This window comes from Leucopleurus acutus (genome assembly GCF_964270905.1).
Source record: "Leucopleurus acutus genome assembly, chromosome: 7".
NCBI classification, from domain to species: domain Eukaryota; kingdom Metazoa; phylum Chordata; class Mammalia; order Artiodactyla; family Delphinidae; genus Leucopleurus; species Leucopleurus acutus.
This window is the reverse complement of record NC_139150.1, coordinates 5,327,651-5,353,810: the sequence shown is the minus strand read 5'-3', so window position 1 is coordinate 5,353,810 and position 26,160 is coordinate 5,327,651. Positions and strand designations below refer to the sequence as shown.

The 26,160-nt window shown below is 42.1% G+C and overlaps 1 protein-coding gene across 3 annotated transcripts in view; it reads left to right on the top strand.

Annotated features, from left to right (window-relative positions):
* Positions 1-1,514: 1,514 nt before the first annotated feature.
* Positions 1,515-26,160, top strand: part of NUP214 (nucleoporin 214) — a 101,568-nt gene continuing 76,922 nt past the window's right edge. The window contains exons 1-15 of one of the 3 annotated variants that reach the window (XM_082843428.1): positions 1,515-1,620; positions 3,828-4,023; positions 4,646-4,797; positions 5,814-6,012; positions 6,688-6,758; positions 8,008-8,071; positions 8,535-8,638; positions 10,308-10,414; positions 11,071-11,137; positions 13,360-13,446; positions 15,351-15,477; positions 18,347-18,508; positions 21,696-22,170; positions 23,486-23,661; positions 25,867-25,964. In XM_082843428.1, the coding sequence (XP_082699554.1) occupies positions 1,576-1,620; positions 3,828-4,023; positions 4,646-4,797; positions 5,814-6,012; positions 6,688-6,758; positions 8,008-8,071; positions 8,535-8,638; positions 10,308-10,414; positions 11,071-11,137; positions 13,360-13,446; positions 15,351-15,477; positions 18,347-18,508; positions 21,696-22,170; positions 23,486-23,661; positions 25,867-25,964 (2,130 nt within the window). In that variant the 5' untranslated portion in view covers positions 1,515-1,575. The remainder of the gene's footprint in view (positions 1,621-3,827; positions 4,024-4,645; positions 4,798-5,813; positions 6,013-6,687; positions 6,759-8,007; positions 8,072-8,534; positions 8,639-10,307; positions 10,415-11,070; positions 11,138-13,359; positions 13,447-15,350; positions 15,478-18,346; positions 18,509-21,695; positions 22,171-23,485; positions 23,662-25,866; positions 25,965-26,160) is intronic. The other 2 variants (XM_082843427.1, XM_082843426.1) reach the window with 2 other exon arrangements.

Below are 26,160 nucleotides of genomic sequence, written 5' to 3'. Positions count from 1 at the left end.
AACCTTCTTAAGGGAGGAGAGCAAGTGGGTGTGTCCCCAGCTTCTAGAAAGGGCAGGAAAGAGTTCTCTCATTGGATGGGGAGTGTCCTGGGGAAACTTTACCAGCTCCTTCATCATTTGGAATTCAACTTCCAGAGGGAGAGGGTCTCAAGAGTGATCCCTGGAAAGGGGGTGTGGTCTGCATGTATTTCAGGTTGTGGCTATTAGCTCTAGGACTCTTACTTCTCTGGCTAAGGGCTCAGCTTCTAGGAGTTCAGCTGTCTTCTTTCTGAAAGACCAAATCTAACTAATGTAACCAGCAGCTTGGGGACTGCCGAGTATGGCTCTGTCCCTGCCATTCAAAAGGAAGGAGTGTGTCGGGCAAGTTCAAGTGGATGCAGTATGTGTGTGGGGGTGCGTGTTGAGTATGTGTGGTACTGGACTGGAAATAAAACAGACAAACTTATCAACGTCTTGACTGGTGTATTTTGGGGGTGGTTCCGGGGTCAGCAAATTCAGAAGAGCTAGCTGATATAGTGACACGACTGAATGTGTCCTGTGTGCCTTTACTCCTCACAGCAACCCCATGAGTAAGGTTCTATTATATCATCCTAGTTTGATAAATGAGAAGCAGGCTTGGAGCAGAGAAGCAGTTTGCTGAAAACCAAATAGTAAGTGGCAGAATACACCGCCCCCCCTCCCGGAGCTGACCCATGGGCTCCAAGTTAAGAATCTCTGTCCTAGAGCATTTATAATATAATTCAACTACAAAAATCTCCACGTAGGACTGTGTAATAGCCAGCAATCAGCAAGGCTGAATTCTAATCCAGCCTTCACCACTTTCTGACTGAGGGGCATTGGGGAATTTTCTTAACTTCTCTGTGCTCCCAGCTGCCTCATCAATTAAATGGCAATGATAACTGCTAGGTGACTAGGATGTCTTTGCGCAGTGTTTCGCGCAGTTTCCAGGCTTGTTTCTCCAACGAGTAAACAAAGCTGATCGCTGGGGCCCTTTAATATCCCCTTTCAGCCTTCAGACACGTAAGGTCTCCTTGGCGAGAACCCAGCCCCCCGACTTTCTGAGAACCTTTTTCTTCCACACTCCTGTAAAGCCTTTCTCAAAAGCTACAGCCCCTTGGAAATATTTGTCAAGTTCCCAACTCCTCTGAAATCGGAACTATTAATAACCACCTACATCCAAAGACTACTACGAAGTTTCAACGAAACGAACGTGCAGGACTCGCGCCTGCACTTCCCAGTATGAGAAACCAACAGGAAGCAAGCGCGCTCCACCTGAAAACGCGGTGGCGGCACCTGGACGCTCCCGGGCGCAGGCGCACAGACCTCGGGCCACGCCCCATACTCTGTCAGAGCCGGCCAATGGGAGGCGGCGGCCAGAAGAGCTCGCGACTTTAGATGGTCCCTCCACCTCCCTCGGCCCGAAACGTGTGATGTCATCAAAGCGCGCCGGAAAATGCGTCATGCCCGCGCGCCGCTAGAGCTGAGGGAAGGAAGTTGGCCTGGGGGCCACCTGGGCTGTGTCTGCAAGGACGCGGGCAGCTGCGGTAGCTGCTTTGACCTGTTGAGGGCGGCGCGATGGGAGACGAAATGGATGCCGTGATCCCCGAGCGGGAGATGAAGGTCAGACACTGGCCGGGGCCTCCCTCCCTTCCTTAGTTCTGGTGTTGCCTTGGAGCCCCGCTGACCCGGGAAGCTCGGACGTCCGCTGACCCGCCCCGCCCCCCCCCGCCCCCGCGCCTCCTGCTTGAACAATTTGCCGCTTTCAGAATTCTCTTTACCGCGTCCTGGAGCGCTCTTCAGTGCAGTCGGCGTGAAAGCCCCACCGAATGCGGTTTCCGCGTCCCCTGTTGGTCTTGTGCGAGCCTCTTGAGTTATCCTAGCCCCTTTAATGTGGTGATTGGAGTAGTGGTACTAACTACTGTTTATTGAGCGTTTACTGTGCAAGGCACTGATAATTATCACAGCAACCCCACGGAATACTTGTTAATGTAGAGGAGCAAATTGAGGCTCGGAAAGTAACTTACTCAAAGCTGCATTTGACAAGCGGGCTGAAAACCAGATTGTTGTTACTGTTTTTAAGACCCTCCTCTCTCGCTGTACTAGTAAGGCGGTCTACGCTTGCCTAATGCAGAGCCAGGGTTCATCACTTATCCTACAAGAGCTTTAGTTAACTAGAATCGGAGGGCTCTTTCGGGACAGGAAATCAGCCTGAAGTCAGGAAACTTGAGAGGGCCAGGTGATCCAAATGATGGTTGTAAACACCCGAAAGGAAATAAGTTGTAGGAATATTTTAGGCATTTGAACAACAAATCACTGACATGCATTAGGGAGTAGTAATCCACACCATGTTTAGAATAGTGATGCTCTCGTTCTTCTTGAGAATCACCGCCAAGGGTGAGCAACCCAGTGAGAGTGTGCCATATTTCATATGCTGGAGCAGAAGGATGAAAAGGTTTTAGAACCACAGACTTAGAAAATGATGGCCTCCCTTTGCGTTTCTGATTACAAGACCCAAGTAGGATATTTGGAATTATCAGGATGAGAATTAACAAAAAAGGTTGAAAATTTTGTGGTCTGACCTGGAAAGCCGTGTGGATTTCTGATCACCATACTCAGTTGGAATTAAAAGAGTATTTCAGTTAATCTTTTAGCAAATCTGTATTAAACATTGAATCCAAGGAAATGAGTATGTGGGGTGTGTTAGGGATCCTGGATGAAACACTGTAAATGGACACAAATGAAGGCTGAGAAAGGCTGTCTTTGGCTTTTACACTTTTTAGAGTGTAAGCAAAAGGAGATTCATATTCTTTTCACCAAAACCTTGACTTAAAGATAGGTTTAGAATTGAAGAAAAAAAAATGTATATATATATATATAACACAACTTAACATAATGCTTGGTAAACGTATGGAACTCTTTTTACCAAGAAGTGGTACACACTGAAAATTCTTTGAAAGCAGATCAATAAATTCATGGAAGACTGGATGAATCAGACATTGACAGGAGGTTGGGGAAGGCTCCCAGGCCCTGAGGGGCTAAGGACCATGAAAATGGGAGGAAATGAAAACTGGAAATAGGTGGGGGGTGGGGGTGGCACTGGATGTGGCAGAGGTGATGGCGCAGTTGTGGGAGGGAAGCAGAGTATTGTGAGGTGAGGCTCTGGAAGTGGACGAGTCAAGCCATGTTGGCCTTATAGCCTGTGTTAAGGGGTTTGGACTTGATTTTAGATGCCCTCATAGCATCTAGGTATGTTTATAGGTCTTGAACACCAAGAGATTGACCTCTTCTGTGGTGGGAGTTTTGTTTAGTGTCTGATGCAGGTAAGCCAGTTTGGGATTTGGTTACAGTTCAGTGGCCATTATTTCCATGTATCTTTGTTGAGTACTGCACTGGTAGTTTGAGCTTACAGGGTAGTTGAGTGATGCTTTCAATATTTAACAACAATTTATTAAGCACTACTCTGTATCGTAAGACATACCATGAAATAGGACAAGATTGTAAATAAAAAAGTGCAGCTTGTGTGGTGGTTCAGACAATAAATTAGCTAGGAATTCAGAAAAGGAAAAGATCAGTGTTATCTGGGTTAGTCAAGGAAGGCTTCATGAAAGAATTCTTTTTAATTTAATTTATTCAGTAAATACGAATAAGCACTATACCGGGTGCCACAATATCACAGGAAGCTTAAAAATGACTGAGCCACACAGCCCTTACCCTCAGGGTAATGTATATTTTGTTGTACTGGAATTGGGTGTACTGAAATATAATGACAGGTGTGATTTAATTTCCTGTCTTCCCTGAATTGATCTTGCTTTGACCCCGCACCACAGGATTTTCAGTTTAGAGCCCTGAAGAAGGTGAGAATCTTTGACTCCCCCGAGGAGTTGCCCAAGGAACGCTCGAATCTGCTTGCCGTGTCCAACAAGTATGGTCTGGTCTTCGCTGGTGGAGCCAGTGGGTTGCAGATTTTTCCTACTAAAAATCTTCTTATTCAGAATAAACCTGGAGATGATCCCAATAAGATAGGTAAGTTCCTTGGTTTGTGTTGCATGATAGAGGAGTGAAGTGCTAATGTCACTTGATTTACAAGAAATCATTCTAGTAGTAAAACTGCTGTTAGTCCTGAGATTGACCCCAAAGAAGAGGAAGTTCTAGGTAGGCTTCTGGAAGCCCTCCTGGGTGTTCTCTTTGGTCCATTGTATTTCTCTTTTGATGAGCTGTCCCTCTGAGCTCAAAGGGAAGAACAGCTTACCATTGTGCCATGCTCAGTTGAACTTGGGTTCCAGCTCCCTGGGAGAAGAGTTTCATTGCGTGGCTTTTTAGTTGTCACAACAGCGCCATCCAAACAAATGGGAATGTGTGCTCTTTGGAGCATTGTTGCAAAAATACGGTACAGGGCACTGTTTCCAACAAGGGCTACAGCCACAGTTAGTTTTCTCAGGTCAGATGAGGAAGAGTCCCTATGATACTTAATGCAACATTATACATCTGTAAGAAAGCTACGATTTGTCTGTACAACTTGTTATCAGGGTGTGTGCGTATTTTTATGTAGATGTAAAAATTGTTTCACATAGACCTGAATAGAGAGTTTGTGGCTTATGCTTAGAACATTGCATTTTCTGCTTTGTGTTTTTTTATGTTTTCATAGTTGATAAAGTTCAAAGCTTGCTAGTTCCTATGAAATTCCCGATACATCACCTGGCCCTGAGCTGTGATAACCTCACACTTTCCGTGTGCATGATGTCCAGTGAATATGGTTCCATTATTGCTTTTTTTGATGTTCGCACTTTCTCAAATGAGGTAAGCTGCTGGCAAACTGTAGGGACCTAAGAAGATTTCCTGGTATTGAATCATAACCTAGAAGTTCTTGGTTGGCCTTTGAATTCTTTTTCTAGATTAAAATATGGGTTTTTAAAAGGTCCTTAATTACAGAATCATAGATCTTTGGAGATAGAGGTGACTTCAAGAAATTATTTCATAATACCACCTGCCCCAAGATGTTTCATTTCTCATTTATATATGAGACAGCCAGAGCCCAGGGACCCTTAGGTGACTTGCCCAAGGCCATAGAGTTAGTAGTTAATGTCAGAAGTTCCTACATCCTGGATCTCTGGCCTCCTAATATAGTGTTCTTCCATTCCAGGCCATTTAGTAATGATAATAGTCAATAATATTGAGTGTTTATACTGACTTTGTGCCAGGCCCTGTACTAGTGCCTGACATGCCTTGTTCTCATTCATGCCTACTCTTCATGGCCTTATGCAGTAGGTACTGTCATCTTCATTTCATAGGTAGAGAAACAGGCCCAAAGAGTTTAAGTATTTGGGGTTCTTGTGTGTGTTTGTTTGGGGTACCTTTTATATCAATAATCTTTCATTAACCTTCCACAACAAATCTTCAGTGAAGCTCTTTTGGAATTTTGAAGCCTTTGGTGGTTTCTGCATACCAGTTAAAATAGGTATAATATTTTAAGATGAGAGCTCTCTAAAATTCAAGGGCCCAACACTATTAAGAAGCAGAGCCCAGATTTTTATTTAGTGTCTGCTCTTTATGGATTATTTTGCATTTGCGTACTCCTTTGTTGCGAGTCCCTCTGAGTATGCTATAACGATTGATTGCCGTTTTCAAAGCTGTGTTAAAATTGTCTGTAACAAATAGACTGTTGTGCAGAGCTGCATTGTTTTTCATGGTCATGGAGAAAGGTGAACTGTAATTCGAGAAAACTTGCAGATTCAGTAATTTTCTTTGACTATTAAATGTCTCTGTACTTATTAATTTACTAATTTATTTTTGCTTCTGGGCATGTGTTTTAAAAGGCCAAACAGCAGAAACGCCCGTTTGCGTATCATAAGCTCCTGAAAGATGCAGGAGGCATGGTGATCGATATGAAGTGGAACCCTACTGTTTCCTCCATGGTGGCAGTTTGCCTGGCTGATGGCAGCATTGCTGTCCTACAGATCACAGAGACAGTGAAAGTGTGTGCGACTCTTCCTTCCACAGTAGGAGTAACATCTGGTGAGTAATAAAGTCTTCTCCTCTGTAACATATGGTAATGGTGATCTAGTTAAAATTTAACCTCTGGAAAAAAAGCAAGTGGGGTTTTTTGTCATATTTGTTGTTCTTTGGTAGAAGTGGAGAGAGTGTTTTTTATTTCCGTAGTTAATGTCCTTGAAGCCAAATAGCATACATGATTTAACTTGAATGTGCTTGGGTTTTCTGGAGAAAGAAATATTTTAGTATAGCTGGTTTAGAACTGTGTTGTTGAGAATAATTGTTTTGATCTAAAAGGGTCGTACTCTGAAACAGTCATTTGTACCTTTGAGGAAAAGCATTAGAAAATATCAAACAGGAGCAAGAGAATGACATCTTGATATTTGAGAACCTTCTGTATTCTCCTTGTTTTATCTAAAGACTACAGAGTTTTCTATACTTTACAGCTTTCTGGGCAGTACTCCATTGAAAAAACATTTTTAACAGCTGATTCAGTGGCCCAGTGATAAATCACAATTGACTTGTATCATCGAAATGATCTTTCTTTTTTCACTGTGCCAAGTAAGGATGATCCCACAGTCTTCCATGGACTGACAGAGGAACAAGAAGTGGTTATTATGTAGCTGTTTTGGTACAGATCTCATTGGTTTGCTCCATTTTATTCAGTTTTTAATTGGTAGCATTCTCTTCTTTACCCAGTCTGCTGGAGCCCCAAAGGAAAGCAGCTGGCAGTGGGGAAACAGAATGGAACTGTGGTCCAGTATCTTCCTGTAAGTCTTGCCTTGGACTTCAGAACTTTTTTACTTAAGTTACCCGCTGTTTTGGGGGTGGTTTGGGAGTATCTTTGCTGTTTTTTTCTATTAAAATGTAATTTACGCTCATTGCAACAAATCTGTCAGTACACAAGTGAATGCAGGAAAGAGTGTTGCATGTGCACTCGGTCAGCTCTCCCTGTGGTGAGCTGTGTCACCTCTTCCAGAGGTGATATTCATGAATATTCTTCAATGTAAATCGACAAAGAATCCATATATATCTGGTCACACCCGAATGGGAAGGAGGGGTTCACAGGCAATGCCAAGGCCTATGCTGTTGTGTATTCCTCCTGTTCTCTGAGGGGTTGCAAAGTGGTGAATGTGGTGGAATAGGTTTGAGGTTAAGGTTTTGTTTCTTCTTTGTCATCACAAAAAGTTGTTATGTGACATTTGGTACATATTCTTTTAGGGCATTAGCCTGTAAAAAGTTAATACAGGGCTTCCCTGGTGGCGCAGTGGTTGAGAGTCCGCCTGCCGATGCAGGGGACACGGGTTCGTGCCCCGGTCCGGGAAGATCCCACATGCCGCGGAGCAGCTGGGCCCATGAGCCATGGCCACTGAGCCTGTCCGGAGGCGCGTCCGGAGCCTGTGCTCCACAACGGGAGAGGCCACAACAGTGAGAGGCCCGCGTACCGCAAAAAAAAAAAAAAATTAATACAGTTGGTTCAATTTTATTGTTTGCTTTTTCTTTTTTTTAAACTTAATAGTGTATTGGAGGGACTTACCTGGTGGTCCAGTGGTCAGGACTCTGCTCTTCCACTGCAGGGGGCATAGGTTCGATCCGTGATCGGGGAACTAAGATTCCTCATGCTGCGCACTGCGGCCAAAAAAAAAAAAGTGTATTGGAGTCTTTTTCTTCCAGCTCATTACATATAGAGCTACTTCATTCTTTTGAATGGCTGCATAGGACTCCACTATGTGAGTATATCTGTTCCATTATTGATGGTTATTTGTATCAGCGTGAGTGGTTTTGCTACTCTGAGTGGTATTGCATTGAGCATCCTCATCACCTACACTGATCACGTTGCTGTGAGTGTTTCCATAGGGTAGGATTCTAGAAGTAGGCATCCACTTGTCTCTGTATTCATTCTCTCCTGGCTGGGGAGAGGAGACTTAGGTGGTTTCTAGGGGAACTTATTGGATTTGACAGTTTCATTGGTTTGGGGATTGTTTCATTCGACTCTGTTTTTTTTCAAATCTCTTTCAGACTTTGCAGGAAAAAAAAGTCATTCCTTGTCCTCCATTTTATGAGGCAGATCATCCTGTCAGAGGTAACACATCTGCTTTTCTTACTGGGCTGACCTCTAATGAGGTGCTGTCCTTATTGCAGAAATTTCAGATCATGTGATGTACCTGCATACCTGATCCGGGAAGTGTTGGTGCCTCCTGTATGAAAACTCCCATTATTTCGGTTAGCTAATTAAGTCGCTGTAACAGTAATCCTCTGGTAGACACCTGTGTCTCTTGGTAAATGACATTAAATGGATCCTGATTTTTTAATTAGAATTCTTCATTATTTGCCTTGATTATAATCCACCAGAAAAAAAAAAAAATACCACTTTGGGATGAATTTGGGCTTCTTGAGTCTTTGAATTGTATGTAGTTAGTGAAATCTGGACCTTTTTAAAAGCTATAGGAGTTGGATTTTTTTTTTTTTTTATCCATGAGATGGTAGTATAATGTACAGGGGTTATTCCAAGCACAAGATGGTTTATTAGGATGTGTGTCTTTCAGTTCTGGATGTGCTGTGGATTGGTACATATGAATTCACAATAGTATATGCTGCTGCGGACGGGACCTTGGAAACTGCTCCAGATGTGGTGATGGCTCTACTCCCGGTATGTCTATGCAAAGGATGTCTCTGTTATTTGAGAATTTTAGAAGTCTTCTAATAAAGTTTGCAGTTAGGCTTCAGTTTCCTTTTCTTGCTGGCAGTGGTCGTGCAACTTGAGGTGTAAGATTTTAATGCTGCACTGGGAGCCTGGGGACCAAAGTGGTGGTGTTCACTTAGAGCGTGTTCTACCGTTGAGTCACAAGGTGAAAAAAGTCCTAAAACTTACTTTGCTTAAGTTGCAAACTGTGAGTTGTGGTAGATGTTAACATGATAAAGACATTTTAGAGAAGCAAGAAAGTACCTTGATTTTCAAAATTTGTTCACTTATTTATTCATCAGATATTTATCAAATGCCTACACAGTGTGCTTTAAAGCTGAGAATACAGCTGCGACCAAGGCACAGTCCTTGCTTTTGTGGATCTTGCATTCGGATGAACGTGCTAGTCCACAGACAAGTGTCAGATCAAGGAGTGATAGGGGTGATGGAGGAAATAAAGCAGGGTAAGGGGTGGTTGGTTGATGACTGGGGTGTGATTTAGCTTGGGTGGTCAAGGAAGGCCTCTGAGGAAGAGCCATTTGAGTGAGGGAGTGAGTCATTTTGAAGGACAAAGAAGGACCTGAATGATAAGATCTACACTTCCTAAATTGCAGTGGCATTAAAAACAGCAAATGAGGCAGGGCTTATATTTCCAAATCACGTTAACTTTCAAAGTCTAGAAAAACATTAAATACATACATAAAAGTCTAAGTATAACAAAAGTGGGAGTGGCACTAGTCATTCTGTTTTGCAACCTTGTTTTACTTAGTAAATTGCAACTACCTTTCTACCTCAGTAAATCTGAATTTTGCTTTTGGGCAGATAAGCAATTTATTCAGCGCTTCCTCTACTGTTGGATACTCAGGTTGCTTTCAGTTTTTCCCTGTTTTAAAGAATACTAACACTCTTTTATGTACACTTAATGGGATTATGTTTATTTTTTAGGATAAATACCTAGAAATGAATTTGCTAGGTCAAGCAGTGTATGCTCTTTTGATATAGGCTTTTGAAAACACTGCCGAAGTATCTTTTAGAAAAGTTGTATCAGTTTGTACTCCTACCACGGTTGGAACTACCAGTGTCCCAATATGTGTGTCAATATGTAATGGTACCATTTTTAATCTTTGCCAATCTGATACTAGAAAAAAGTGCCTTGTTTTTATTAACTCTTTTGGGTTCCTGACAATATTGAATTTTAAAAATAAGTTTATTAAGATGCCTTATTTCAAGATATCATTAAGATTTTCTTTTCCCAGGGATCATATTAACACTAGCGTTTATTGAACACGCCTTATGTTCCGGGTTAGACCGGGTTACCTGCTTTATGTGTATCCTTTCATATGTCACAGCAGCCTTTGATGCAGGTTTTGTAGGTCCATCGTACATGAGAGAAAACATCAGCGAGGCTGAGTAATCTGCCCATGCTAAAGTGACAGAAAACCTTGACTTCAGCTTGGTCAGTGGCCAACGCTTCTGTTCCTTGTGCTGCTCAGTGCTGCCTTTATATAGTGTCTATATATTCTGAATGAATTTTCTCATAAAACTTAAATGATTTTATCTTTTGAGGTTCTTAACTGTGTAGGATTCAAGAAAAATCGCCCATGAGATTTTTTTTTTCTCGTTCTGTTCATTGTAGAAAAAAGAAGAAAAGCACCCAGAAGTGTTTGTGAACTTTATGGAGCCCTGCTACGGCAGCTGTACAGAGAGGCAGCATCATTACTACCTCAGCTACCTTGAAGAATGGTGAGCCGCGTACCCAGGGAGGGTACAACCTGCCCTCACTGTCAGGTCACCCCTGAGTCACTTGGTCCTGCTTGTTCTGTTTTGTTTCCTTTCTGTAAGGGAGGAAAATAGAGGCTGGAGATAGCCCGAACATTTTCACCTCATGCTAGATAATGCCTTTCTGACTACTACTTCTGTTTTCCCAGTCTTGAATTATTTAGCTCAGATACATACTAAACTTAGAAATCCCATTTTCTCATTAACTCCGGTGATGACTTAAGAAAATACTGATATTTAAGGAACATACTGAAGTTTCCCTCTGAGCAGAAGTGTCCCTTTGAAAGATAGATGACTTGAAGCAAAGCTTCTGTTCCTCTAATTAGATTATTCTCTCTACGGGGGGTATTATATTTATTGGGAACTCTGACTTGATTCTGTTGTGTCTCTCCTTTGTCTTAAGTAGGGAGGCAGTTGGCTGAGTCTCCAGGGCTCTAGCCTATGAACTAAAAAATAAAGCTTTACATCCAAAATCTTCTTACCTTTCTTCAGCCGGGTAGAAAACCTTGCTTTTCTCCTTCACGTCCCAATGAAAGCCTTGTAGATGCTACCAGTGACTCAAGTCAAGGTACAACTGTTGCTGTTTGAATTTAACGGTCTTCCGGTTTTATTCTTTGAAGGGATTTAGTGCTGGCAGCATCTGCCGCTTCAACAGAAGTTAGTATCCTCGCTCGACAAAGCAGCCAGGTAAGTGTCTCTCTTTTGTCACTTTTATGTGATACCTTTCTGAGAAAGATTTTGGAGGGGTTTAACTGAAGTTAAGATTTAGATGAAGTCACATCCCTTTTAATGAGTTTCTGATGAGAGCACAGCTTAAATGACCAAGAGCCCTGGATCAAATGGCTTGGATATTGCATTGGACAAACATGGGTGTCAGATTTAGCCGTTCCTTCAGTGTCATCAAAAGCCCTTCTGTTAGGTTAGGATGTATCCACTGTGTGTGGAAACATACTAGTAATCAGCCTCCAATAGGAGTGTACCTGGATGTGTAGGAGGTTTTTTCTGCCTTGTTCTGTTCAACCGTCTTTATTTTCTTCCTGTTACTTGAACCTGCCTCTTCTATTTGGTTAACTATAACCCATCCTTGACTATGGAAGAGAGACATGCAAATCAAACCAAATTGTGACTCATCAGAAATACTTTCTATTTGACTTTGGAAAACGGCCAGAAAGCTAAAAGCACCTGTGCAGTTAAGCACCCATCTCCCTTCCTCCCCTTTGTGCTCTTCGCAGGCCAGGGTGGGCTGCAGTTGTGGTAAGCTCTCCTGAGCTCTGGTAGATTATGCACAGTGACTACACAGGAGACACAATGAAAGGGAAGCTTTTCTTTCTTTATTTATTTTTTTAATTATATAATTAGTAAAGGCCAGGTAATGGTTGTATTAAATTTGGGTACACATCAAGAATAAACTTTTTTTTTCCAGAAGCCACAAAACTTTTTTTTTTAATTAATTAATTTATTTATTTTTGCTGTGTTGGGTCTTTGTTTCTGTGTGAGGGCTTTCTCTAGTTGGGGCGAGCGGGAGCCACTCTTCATCGCGGTGCGCAGGCCTCTCACTATCGCGGCCTCTCTTGCTGCGGAGCACAGGCTCCAGAAGCACAGGCTCAGTAGTTGTGGTTCACAGGCCCAGTTGCTTCGCGGCATGTGGGATCTTCCCAGACCAGGGCTCGAACCCATGTCCCCTGCATTAGCAGGCAGATTCTCAACCACTGTGCCACCAGGGAAGCCCCACAAAACATTTTGAAAAATTGATCATATCAAGTCAGATGTAGAAATGACATTGCACTGTTTCTGACATTGTAATAAAGCTGGATAATGACACAATTTTAAACAATCAAAACAAAATTACAAAATACCGGCAAATATATATACATGTATATGAAGTCACTAACTGAAATAACTCAGGTCAAAGAGAAGCTCAGAGCTACAGTTGCAGACTACTTAGAAATAATGGCAGAGACAAATAAAAACATACGGAGCTGTTCTTAAAGAATAAGAGAGAATGAAAACTCAATAAGCTACAGAAGACCAAATCAGTAAAATGTTTTATTTAAAATGTGAGCCAAATTTTAGTGCCTCTGCTATTTTGTAAAGGATTGTAAGAAAAGGATGCAGAGAATTTTGAATATGGGTCAGTTACCTATTCACCTAATCAAAGTGAGTACAGAATTCTGCTAATTTTAAATATTTTTTCTTATTGCTAAGAAAACCAGGAGAATGACCTAGAATTTGTTTCGCTTCTGAACATTAAAATGATGAGCTATTTTTCTGCTACTGTCTTGGTGTTAGGTGTGGCCATGTGACTGAGTTCTACCTATTCCAATGGGAGCAGCAGTTTCTGTGCTAATTCTAGGCCCGACCCCCGGGAACTATGGGCCTTCTCCATTTGTTCTTCTCTTTGTCACCTGGATACAAAGTTGGTTAAGGACTAAAGTAATGGCTTGTGTAGCCACAAATGAGGAGCTTGGATTCCTGAATAAAGCTGGTAGGACAGCCACTCTGCCAACTTGAATACCCAGTCAAACTCCAAAAATCTTCTGTAATGTTGGCTAGTGCATATTTGGATCTATATTTGTTACAGGGTGTTGGTATACCCTAAATAGTGAACTAGGCAAAAAGAAACAAAATAATACATGGACCAGTAAAATACAGATGAAGTAGTATGTGTATCAGAATTTGACATTGCAAATTAAATACCACTACATTAAATAACGCATTAAGCAAAAGAATTATATGCAATAAGCAAGTGGAGTTTATTCCAGGGGTATTTTTCTATCTCATATGTAAATGTCTAAGTGGCAACTCCTCTTGTATTTTTAAGAGGTATCTTAAACTAATACTGTCTGTAACTAAACTCTTGTTTTTCTCCCAATACCTGCTCCTCCCTCAAGTTTTTCCCTTCTTTGTAGGTTAATCTCCATTCCATCAATTGCTCAAGCAAAAATTATGGTGTCACCTCTGACTCTCTTTCTCTCACATCTCACATCTATCAAAAGGTAATGTTTGGTCTACTTGCAAAATGCATCTGCATTCTGACCATTTCTCACAACTCCTCAGCCAGAAATTTTTCTTTTTAAAAGTCTACCTTGAGTTTAAAAATGTTTTGTGCACCCCATGCACAGGTACATATGCCTCTTCAGTCATTCAACATTTATCCATCCTTCTCTGGGCAGCAAGGTGGCCAACCATAAGCACGTAGTCCTCAGGGTCACAGGCCAGAGTTCAGCAGTCTGATTTGCTGCTCTTGGATTAACTTCAGTCACAATTTCTTAGTAGCACAAATATTTTATGTATTCACACATTGAAAAACACTTTTATTTTTGCTTTTTATCAAAATAATTATGTTCATGGTTGAAGAATCAAATAGTGGAGAAAGGCTTATAAGTGAAAAATCACCACTGCCCATCCTGTCCTGATCTGTCCTGTTCTCGAAAGGGGACCACTTTTTTTGCGTTATGCGGGCCTCTCACTGTTGTGGCCTCTCCCGTCGTGGAGCACAGGCTCCGGACGCGCAGGCTCAGCGGCCATGGCTCACGGGCCCAGCCACTCCGCAGCATGTGGGATCCTCCCAGACCAGGGCACAAACCCCTGTCCCCTGCATCGGCAGGCGGACTCTTAACCACGAAAGGGGACCACTTTTAACTTGTAAACTTTTTCTTTTAATGGTTACCTCCTTATCCCTAAATAATAATTTGCTTTATCACTAGTTGTTGATTATTAATGTTAAACTATTGGGCTGTTAGGGCAAATGAGGATTTAGCTCACATGTGGCCTTCAAGCCCTCCCTCCTTCCTTTCAGTAGGGTTATAGCACTGTTTTAGTTTCTTCTATTTGTTATCTTTGAACTTTAAGTAATCATTTTTATCTTCGTTTCTTATGGTATTCCCATACAGCATCTCTCTTGATCTTCCGAGCTGTGAGAGGAACATGTCAGCGCCCCACCCTTGCCTTTAGCACACCTTCCCCACTCCCACCTGTAAGCTGTTGTCATCTGTGTCTCGTCTTTCACAAAATCAAAGCTGATACTGTCTGTATTCTGTTCTGTAGTGATTAGCAAGCCTTCTTTATTTTGTCTATAGATTGTTTTTCCAAGTTGGAATCCATTTTGTTTACGTTATTATGAATGTGACTATTGACTCCATAGCTAAGTCATGGAGCATAATTATGTTCTCTTTCCTGAGCAGTTTTTTGTTTTTCTGTTTCTCATTGAGCATTATTCCCCTTTGATTCATGCTGCCCAGTTTTGGTCAACGTTGAAAGGTTAGATTTTTAAAAACCAGGAATCATTTGTTGCAAGGAACAGATCCCACTAGAGCAAACTTGAACGAAAGGGGAGTTTATTGGAAAGATGTGGTGGTTTCTCAAGGAATCCAGTGGCAGGATGATTGGCCAGTGTGAGGAACTGACACCAGGAACTAGGAAGACAAGAACTAAGGTTACCTTCTGTCTCTGTGGTCGAGTGAGCACAGGGCATTTGGCCAGCTTTATAAGCTGCTCTGCTCAGGACCTCACTGGAGATCCCCTGGAGATCCTGGTTCCCGTTCCAGATTTCTAGGAGCAGCTACTGACTGGCTTAGTGCAGCTATTAGATTCACCCTCTGTGTTCAGGAGTCTACCTGGTTGTGGTGGACAGTACTTCAGAGAGTGTTCACAGTAGTGGTTATTTATTCACAAGGCAGGTGCTTCGTATGCCAGGAACAGACAGAGAGGTTGACTTGGAAAAGTAACCCCTCGCTTGCTGGGGGACTCAGCTTTTAGACTGTTTTTCCAGATTTCAGAGTCTCAGTCAACATATAACTCTAAACCACGTGAGCTGTCTTTTTTCTTCTCTCCTGTTGAGCAGTGCTGGAGAAGGCTCTAACCAACATGGCATTTTCTTCTTCCTTGTTCTTTTGTCCAGAGTAATTGGGAATCTTGGCTGCTGGAGGATTCTAGCCGAGCTGAACTGCCTGTGACAGACAAGAGTGATGATTCCTTGCCCATGGGAGTTGCCATAGATTACACCAACCAAGTGGAAATCACCATCAGTAAGTATAGTCTGACATAGCATAGCGCAGAAGTGGTCTTCTTCCCATCATGGTTAGTATTCAAATCCAGCTCTACGTTTTCATGACAGAATCTATCTGCTGTGCACTTTTAACTTGTACCATGTTTCTGCTTAAAGAGTGAGACAGTGTGTTGTACAACGCTCATCTAATTTGAATGGATATTCATTGACCGAGGTCACATACTCTGTGTGTCTGAGTGTCTGAGTGTTGGCGTGTCTGTGTGTGCTTTAGAATACGGCTAAAATACACAGTGCTGATTTCATAGCTTTGTCTCTGTGCCCCTTCCAGGTTCCCAGTGCCTCCCGAGGGGACAGCGCCCCACGGCACTTGGGTGCTACCTACCAATACTTGGTTCGAAGGCCTGGTTAGAAAATGGAGGCCTCAGGCACAGGCTTCCAGATGGGGCCTGAGCACATGCTTTGAGTCTGTCTTCTCCCCTGCTGAGGCTCGGCAGGGCCGCAGTCTCCTGAAATGTGAAAGTGAGACAAGACATTTTTTCTCACAGATCTAGAGAACAAACTAGTGGTTACCAGTGGGGAGAGGGGAGAGCTGGGCGATATCGAGGTGGGGGAGTGGGAGGTACAGACTGTTGGGTGTAAGACAGGCTACAAGGGTGTATTGTACAACATGGGGGAAATACAGCCAATGTTTTGTAATAACTATAAATGGAGTGTGACCTTTAAAAATTGTACAAAAAAATACAGTAAGAGAATAACAAAAAAGAGAGAGAGCAAAGGAAACAGGATAACCAACAACATAACGAAAAGGCAGCCTGTGGAATGGGAAAAAATTACAAACCATATATCTGATAAGGGGTTAACATCCAAAATATATAAGGGACTCATACAACTCAACAGCAGAATAAAACAAAGTAAACAACCTGATTAGAAAATGGGCAGGGGACCTGAATAGACGTTTTTCCAAAAAAGATGTACAGATGGCCAACAGGTATATGAAAAGGTGCTCAACATCACTAAGTACCAGGGAAATGCAAATCAAAACCATAATGAGTTATCACCTCACACATGTTAGGACGGCTGTTATCAAAAAGCTAAGTGATACCAAGTGTTAGCAAAGATGTGGAGAAAAGGGAATCCTTGTATACACTGCTGGTGGGAATGTAAACTGGTGCAGCCAGTATGGAATAGAGCATGGAGGCTCCTCAAAAAATTAAAAATAGGGCTTCCCTGGTGGCGCAGTGGTTGAGAGTCCGCCTGCCGATGCAGAGGACACGGGTTCGTGCCCCGGTCCGGGAGGATCCCACATGCCGCGGAGCGGCTGGGCCTGTGAGCCATGGCCGCTGAGCTTGCGGGTCCGGAGCCTGTGCTCCACAACGGGAGAGGCCACAACAGTGAGAGGCCCGCGTATCGCAAACAAACACAAAAAAATTAAAAATAGAACTCCCATGTGAGCCAGCAGTTCCACTTCCCTTTCCAAAGGAAGTGAAATCAGGATTTTGAAGAAATAGCTGCACTTCTATATTCATTGCAATGTTATTACCGCAGACAAGATATGGAAGCAGCCGAAGTGTCCATCAGTGGATGAATGGATAGAGGGAATGTGTTATATATACAATGGACTGTTCAGCCATGAAAAGGAAATCCTGCCATTTGCAACAACATGGATGGACCTTGAGTGAAATAAGTCAGACACAGAAAGACAAATACTGCACGATCTCAGTTATATGTGGAATCTAAAAAAGTTACATTCAGAGAAGCAGGGAGCAAGAATGGTGGTGGCCAGGGACTAGAGGGTGGAGGAAATGGGGTGGTGTTGGTCAGAGGGTAGAAACGTTCAATTATATTATGAATAAGGTCTGGGGATCTATACTTGAAATTTCCTAAGGGCGTAGATCTTAACATAGACTCACTACTATATATAAAATAGGTAACTAATAAGGACCTACCCTATAGCCTAGGGAACTCTACTTAATACTCTGTAATGATCTATATGGAAAAAGAATCTATAAGAGAGTGGATATGTGTGTGTGTATAACTGATTCAGTGTAGCAGAAACTAACACAACATTGTAAATCAACTATACTCCAATAAAAATTAAAAAAAAAAAGTTTTCACCACACACACAAAATGGTAAAGTACGTGAGGTGGTGGCTGTGTTAATTAGCCTGGTTGTGGTGATCATTTCACAGCGTATACATCCATCAGACCATCATGTATACCGTAAACACGTACGATGTTTGTGTTTTATCCCAGTAAAACTGGGAAAAAATATTTGTTTACAAAAAGCCATATTCTTTGTGCTTTGTGCTTCATTTTAGAAAGGTGTACCCGTCAGACACCACTAAGTTCCTTGTCCTTTCCCTGGTCAGGCTGTTTGGTCTGATTAGCTCGTTTACTCTGATTCTCGTAAAGACTTAATTGACAAAATACATGCTTATGATTCAACTGTGAATGAATATAAAGTAGTGGGACTCACTTCTCTGTGCCCTACCGTGTGTTTTCCAAAGAGGCTCATCTGTCATTTTTTTTTTTAACTAAAGGAGTCGCTTCCTGGAGACTCCTGTCTTGGTCAGGGGAATGCTAAACCTACCTCCCAAACACCGGGACACACGTAAAAATCAGAGGTTTGGGAGTCAGAGCTACTGCAGGACTGCTAGGGCTTCCCTGTAGGGCTGGTGGGACGGTGGCCATCTGATCATGGCAGTAGCTCTTCTTTAAGGAGCTGTTTCATAAAAGGCTGTTCAGATCTAAATCAGAACAAACCAACTCGAGCTACTGTAGAGATGAGTCCTGTGAAGCGTCTTTTGCTTCCGGCAGTCTTCCGCTTCTGGGCCCAGGCCCTTCAATCGACTTGGCCCTTTTATCACCTTTGTTTTCTTTTTTAACAGATGATGAGAAGACTCTTCCTCCTGCTCCAGTTCTTATGTTACTTTCAACAGATGGTGTGCTTTGTCCATTTTACATGATCAATCAAAATCCTGGTGTTAGGTCCCTCCTCAGGACACCAGAGCGGCTCTCATTGGAAGGAGAGCGACAACCCAAGTCATCAGGTGCGTGCCTCCCCCCGTTTTGGCCGAGAGGGGATACCGAGGGCTTGTACAGGAGTATTTGCTGGGATGAATACTGTGAGGACACACAGTGGTTATCTTTATCAGCCAGTCTGTCTTATCGAGGCAGGACTCATCTTTTCCTCAGACACATGCACATACTTGCCTTCTCTCACCCCCAAGCTTTATTCTCCAGCCTTTACTTTAGAGAAAAAGGAATCTCAGCCCGATGGATCCCATTAGGTAATTTACTGACAGTATCCTATTATAAGACCCTATATTATATGGTCTGAAACCTAACATGTTTAATCATGAGAGGTTGGTTAAATAAATGATTGTACATCCATACAGTGAAATGCCATGTAACTATTAAAAATGTTTATTTATTGACAAGGAAAGGAAAGAACATATTGTAAAAGAGCACTGTATACTCTGATTCCTTTTTTATGAGAAAAATATGTACATAGAAAAAATACTTGAAAGATGTTAAAATCTAAACAGTGGCTATTGCTGGGTGATGAGAACATGGGAATTTTCTCTTTGTATTTAATTTTCTTCAGTTTATTTTCCCCCTCCTCTTTGAAGATATCGCTTAAGTAATATATGTTTATTGGAGAAAAATTAGAAAATACAAAGACAGAACCACTTCAGAATCCATCAAGCAATATAGCCAGTCAGCATTTTGGCACCTATGCTTCACATACGTAAATGCATGCGTGTAAGGGCCCATCTGCGTCTTCAGAATTCTCACAACGGCAGTGGGTCACTTGTGAGAACAGAATGAACTTTCTAGAAGGGCATTGTTTCATATTGTGGAATTTTACTAATATTTCTTTTTTTGAATTTTGTGAGTATATAACTAGTAAGTTTTTTCTCTTCTGATATAGCTAAAAAAGCTCATACTGCCACCAATTCTATATCTAGGGAGAAATGTTGACCAGTTGGGTTGGATGTGGTGGAGAACACTTAGGGGATCTTTTCTCACTGCTTCCCAATGCAGAGTGAGTTGTACTTCATAAATAGAGCCACTCAGATACTTGGGCTCCTATCAACTGGCAGTGTGACCCCAAGTAATGTACCGGGTGCCTTGCATAGACTGTATCAGTGTTGTTGGGTTGGGATATCTCCTTTTCTGCAGTGTGTACTCTGAGTTATTTTTTCCCCTTTAAGTGGTCCTGAGTCCCATGAACTACCTACACTCAGTTGCTGGGTCTGTCTGTAACAAGCAGTGTACCCTGTGAAGTCGGGAGCCTGTGGGATGATGTTTGTTTCTGAGCACAGTTCAGTGTGAGGGGCTTGCTACAAGCCCCTTATTCCCTGAGCGCGAGCAAAGACCAGTTTTACTGTTTGCCTCTCCTAGAGAAACCCCGTGTTCCCTCATGCTTAGCCCAGAGGTAACAGCCATGTTTAGATGAGAGGAAGAGAGCCACTGAAGGGGGAGGAGGTGTCCCACCAGTTCACCAGCTCTAGCTGAAGCTGGCTCATGGGTTCAGAGGACATCAGTGCTTCTGCGTGCTCCCACACTCCAGCGCCAAGGATGCTGGGTTGAATGATCGCAAAGAGCAGCATGATGGTTTTCAGATATTTAGTTCCATTTTCAGTGGGGAAGATGCCTGTGATTTCTTTGGGGTTTGGCATATGCTTTTTGTATTGGTCTACTAAATGCATGGAAGTGATTGACACATATGCTTGGGTCTCTAAAGAGGTAAGCTGTTGTTGGTTCCATATTTATTGTGTAAAGGAAGTATTAACAGAATAGATAGGCTTGCATTATATACTGTCATAGAAGTGACAATTTACCTGGGGGTCGTTGTTTTCAGAAAGTGGCATTTTCATAGTTGTATCCTAAGTATTTCCTTGCTTTAGACATAGTGAAGATAAACTGTCACCTCTGACAATTTGGAAGAACCAAGACCCATAAATGTATTGATAAAAAAATACTGCTTTCTTAGTTAGTTATTTAATTTGGAGAATTAACATGTTTATAGAAAGTTTGGAAAATAGAAAAAATTTTAAACTTGCCTTTTATGGTATTCTCTTTCAGTGTTTTTTCATAAACATCTTCATAGTTGTGATTATATTGCATACATAATTGGTATGCTGGTCTTTTATTTAAATTTTAAGTGTTTTCCAGGTTCTTAAGTAATTTTTATGATTCATTTAGGAGTATTTAACACTCTGTTGAATATATTTTACCATTTGGGTTGTATTAAATATCTTTTTCATTTTTTAGGTTATTTCCGTAGTCTTTATTCTTAAAATTGGGATTACTAGGTACCTGTTCTGTGATTTTTGAGGCAAAATGCTAAAATGCTTTCTAAAAGACTGTGCTAAAAAGGTACCTAGTAGTGATACAAAGTTTCAGGCTTGTTTTACCCTTTCAAACATAGGGGATTATATATTTTTTTATTTTGATAATTTAGAGGACAGCCAAAAATATGCCTCTTTTAAATTTGTATTTCTTTGATTAGAGAGACTGAATATATTTTCTTTTTATGAATTAGATTCCCAGCTTATATCTATTAAAGTCTCAAATTTTTTTAAATCTCAATTTGTATGAGCTTTAAAAAAAATAAAACATATTACTTGTCATTTGCTGCAAATTTTTTTTCATTTACCTTTTGGTTGTATAACTATTTCTGTACATAGTCAAATCTTTATCTTTTGTGGTTTTTTTGGGGGGGTCACTTTTAGGTTTATCAAGTTGATAGACTCTAAGAGACAACTCACTTTTTGCCTCCTTTGTGTTGAGATATAGTTATATATATGCTTTGTATATGCGTGTATCTTTAATTAACCTAGAGTTGTTTTAGTGACTATTATGAGGTGTAAGTCTGAATTAAAGGTTTTTCCTGATAATAAAATATTGCAGAATAACTTATTTTTCACTGTAACATTGAGAAGTGTATTTTTTCTACATTACTCAAGTGGGTGTTCATGAAGTCCTATTAGTCTAATGTCTTTTTGCATTTCCTTTTTCCTTCAAAGTTTTAGACATCTTACCATATGGAACGTTTGCTATGGAAAGTCCAACATCAACTCCATTTCCCTTTTTTTTTTTCCCTTGTGGAACGAGAACCATTATTTCTGGCTTCATTCTTCCACAAACCCACTTGCTTTCTGTGATGTGGACCTCCACTGTTACGGGGTTAACTTCTCCCTTCCTTTTTCTCCATATTTCCCATTGCAGGAAGTACTCCTACTACTCCCACCTCCTCTCAGGCCCCGCAGAAGCTCGATGCGGCAGCAGCCGTAGCTCCTGCCTCCGTTCTGCCTTCATCACCGGCTGCTCCCACCTCCACCTTCTCTTTGCCTTCCGCCGTGGGAGCCCCTGCTGTGTTCTCCTTTGGTTCTTCATCCTTGAAGTCATCTGGTTCTGTCACTGGGGAGGCCCCTCCGTGTTCCAGTGCCTCTGACAATTCCAAAGCAGCCTTGGGCCCTGGAGCATCCTCCTTCTCTTTTGTTCCTCCTCCTCAAGCCTCCCTCGTGCTCACCCCTGCGGCCTCTCCCATGGCACCCTCAGCTGCCTCATTCTCCTTTGGATCGTCGGGTTTTAAGCCTGCCCTGGAAAGCACGCCAGTGCCAAGCGTGTCTGCTCCAAACACAGGAATGAAGCCCACCTTCCCACCATCAGCCTCTGCAGTCAAGGTCAACCTTAGCGAAAAGTAGGTAACGCTTAAAGTTTGACGGGTAGAAATATCGCTTGTTGTTCACTAGAAATAGAGTCGCTGTGAGTGGAGTTACTGAATAGATTTTCTTTTCCTTTTTCCCATAGTAATACTTGCAAATGGTAAAAATGCAAACAACATAAAGGTTTGCATTTCATCAGTGGGCAGAGTCCAGAGATGTCTCTTAGAATTTTTTTTTTTAACTGTTAGAAGTTTATATTTAAATGCTTGTTTTGCTTTTGCAGGTTTTAAATGTAGGAGGTATTCCTTACTTTTAAAAAATGAAGCAATACAGACTATATATCCCATAAGGAAATTGAATCTCTCTAGTCCTTTTTCTCCCTTGTGTCCACTCTTGACTCTCTGAACTGTTTTCCACATAGCCACTGAGTGATCTTGTGAAATTGTAAATACATCAGATGACAGTCCCCAGCGGCTTCTCACTGCTCTTTGAGTGCAATCCTAGCGCTTCAGCGTGGCATTCCACCTTCCCCCAGATCTGGGTCCTGCTAACTCACTCATATCTTACTTTTTACTTCTTTATCTGCTTGTTTTGTTCTCACCACTAGCATGTAAGCTTCTTGAGGGAAGTAATCCCTTATACCTTGTAACCCTTCCTAAGATAGCCACTGAGTGTAAACGCTACCAGTTTTCTCCCACTCTTCTGTATTATCTCTTATTACTGTGAAGGGGCTGCTGGCCGCTGTCATTGTTCATATTAAATTTGCCACGCAGCCACTTCACTCTAAAGGTTGCCTAGTATTCCAGTTTGTGGCCACACCGTAATTTATTTGACCAGTCATCTGATGCTGTTGTTTACATTGTTCACAGACGTTTGCTCGTTAGGTGGAACTTACCTCCCCTGCCCAGCAGATGGTCAGCATCCCAAAGAGGGTGACCTGCTCTCCTCTTCCTTCCTCATTCCCCAGAGATGATCACCCCACAACGAGTTCTCAGTAATTTCCTTGGCAAAGGGAGAGCACTAAACTCTCCTAAGTCCAGTAGAGTCCCACCCTCTTTCTTCACTCAGCTTGATAGAATCGACAATAAATGTTTTATGCCGTGATAAACTTAGTTTCATCATCATGTTAAGTACTTACCAGATATTTTCACTGAATTTTTCATTCCAAATAAGCAGATGATAAATGCTTTCATGCAGCTTTCACCTTCTATAAGAAATAGCTAAATGTTTGCATTTCCTGAAGGCAGAAAAGTATGGGTAGTAAGTTATCCTTTGATGATCGCTCATGACCAGTGTGAAAGGATCTCACAGCAGCAGGCCATTTGGATCCATTCGGGCTTCCATTTTCAGGTTCACGGCCGCGGCCACCTCTGCTCCTGTTCACAACTCACAGAGCTCACCCTCAATGCTGCCATTCTCCTCGGTCTCCAAGCCAGCATCCTCTGGACCTCTCAGCCACCCTGCACCTCTCTCGGCATCATCCAGTTCCTTGTCATCCAAGTCCTCAGTCTCTTCCTCAGTATCGGGTATGATTTTAAGCAAACTGCTTTAGAGCTCAATCCTGAATTCCCAGATGTATATTTTTCCAAGCTGTGGGACTTCCCTGGCGGTCCAGTGGTCAGGACTCCGTGCTTTCACTCCCAGGGGTGCGGATTCAATCCCTGTCTGGGGAACTAAGATCCTGTAAGCTACACGGCACGGCCAAAAAAAATTTTCCCAAGTTAAAAATCCTTACTTTTAAGGACTGTTGTTTAAATCCTTTTTCTTGCTTCCTGTGACTCACACTGAAGTTCTGTGGCTTTTGTACTCTGGATTGGGAAGGTTCACAGTGGCCTCAGTGCTGCCATGCTGTCTCCATCTTGTTGTGGGGCATTTATCTTCACGCAGAGCCTGCCCTACGTGAAGGTCAGTCACAGAGCAAGTCTTTAAGCCACATAGATGAGAAGGAGCCTACGGTGGCTTTATGCTTATTTCCTCTGATGACTGTCTTTGGGTTTTCACACTCAGCCCTACCGCAAGCAAATTTATTAAATAGAGATCATAAATGGGAATAACGATTATAGCCAAGTTGAAGTGCGTTATAAAACCCCATGAGTAAATGTTCCCAGCCTATCTCTTTCTTCCTTCAAACCTACAGAAAGGGTGCATAACTTATATTCTGAATACCATGCCCTTCCCTGAGAGTCAACACTTGCTAATAGTTTGCACCATTTGCTTTATGTCTTTCCTTTTTAATGTAATTTTTTTCTAAAACATTTGAAAGTTAATCGCAGACATGAAACACTTCACCCCTAGGAACTTCAGTATGTTTCCTAAAAATAAGGGTACTCAATACATTGTCACACTGAGGAAATTTAACAGTAATCCAGTCTACAGCCGGTATTCACATTTCCACAGTTGTCCTCTTAACGTTCTTTGTAGTCGTTTTTTCCCTCCCTCCAATCCAGGAGCCACTCAAGGACCACATGTTACGTTCCGATCCTGTCTTGTTAGTCTCAGCCAGTTTCTCACCTTTTTTGTCTTTCTCAACATTAACATTCGTGAAGAGGTCAGGCCAGTTAGTTTCGTAGACAGTCCCTCAGTTTGGATTTGAGAGTTTCCACATGGTGAGATTCGCATGAAACATTTTGAGCAGTAACACCACATAGGTGATGTGCATCGCATCACGTGATTTCTTTTTGTCCTGACGTAAGTGATGTCGGTTTGCTCCCATGGTTGGGATGGTGTTCGTCAGATCTGTCTCCGTTTTTAAGTTGGTTGCTTCTGTGAATTCCAGTGGTAATACCTAGCCAGACCTACTTGGGTAGCCATTTGGTGTTTGAGTGTCAGGAATCATTTTGTCTTGACAGATATTGAGCAAGCATTGAGCTGTGAAATTCCTGAACTCTCTCTTACCTATTGCTCGGGAGAAAGAGCTGCCTTGTGGCGTTTGCCAAAGTCACCTCATTCTGGGACTTGTCATGAAATTCTGAAAAGCACCTGTCTGTGACCCAAAAAATTAACAAGCCTTCCTTTAGTCTTTTCCCATGTCTTTACAGTTTGGGAGAGAGGAGATGTACCGTAACACACGTACATTTTCTCCGTTTCCACCGCTTACCACCCAGATCTCCCTACCCCCATTGACATATTTAATTCTTACAGTTTGGTGGGTCTTGCATTATTGGATTGCAATCCCAGTTGTACACGGGACGCAGTGGGGGATCCCCTCCCTATGCGTTTAATCAGGCTCTCTGGAGATGAGGCTTGGGTATGAGTTTTGGTGTATTTTTTTAAAGAACTCCTAGGTGATTCTAATGCACAACAGGGTGAGACTTGTCCTAGAGGCTTCCAGGAGGGTCCTGAAGACCTTGTGAGTTCTTACAGGGTGATGGGGATTACTGTTCTGGTGGTCTTTAAACTTTGCCCCCAGTTCCCAGAGGTGCATCAGGAGCCTCTGTGGGGAGTAAGGATGGGCCAAGTGGGCAGCCTCCTCGGCCTGCACACCATCCACACACCTATGATCAGAGACCCTCCAGTTCTACCTGCTTTACAAATGAGTTTCCCGTTTTAAAATGTAGTATGTGTTTTTTAGTTATTTGGGAACTGTGGGTGTCACTCTTGGTAACAAAGATCATAAACGGGGGCTAGGGACAATGAGAAACTTTTTTTTTTTAGATTTGAGGAAAGGATGTTTGTGATAGGAGAAATAATGGGAATAAATACTGTTGGTTTTAACTGACTTCTTGTTCTAGCAGGGCGGTCTGCTCAGGGTAGTCCAAGTGCAGTGCCGTCAACGGTACAGAAATCACCCAGGATAACCCCTCCAGTGGCCAAGTCAGGCTCTCCCCAGGTATGTTTAAACTCAACCTACAATGCTGTGTTTATTAATTTACTGCCCAAAACATACATGTTTATAAAATGGGTTTTTGTGTTTTAGAATTCACACCTTTGAAGTAGTATATAGGATTATGTGATAGGAAATACCAAAGTATGATCTTTGAATATTTGTAATGTGAGCTCATAAAAGCCATTTATCTCAACCCTAG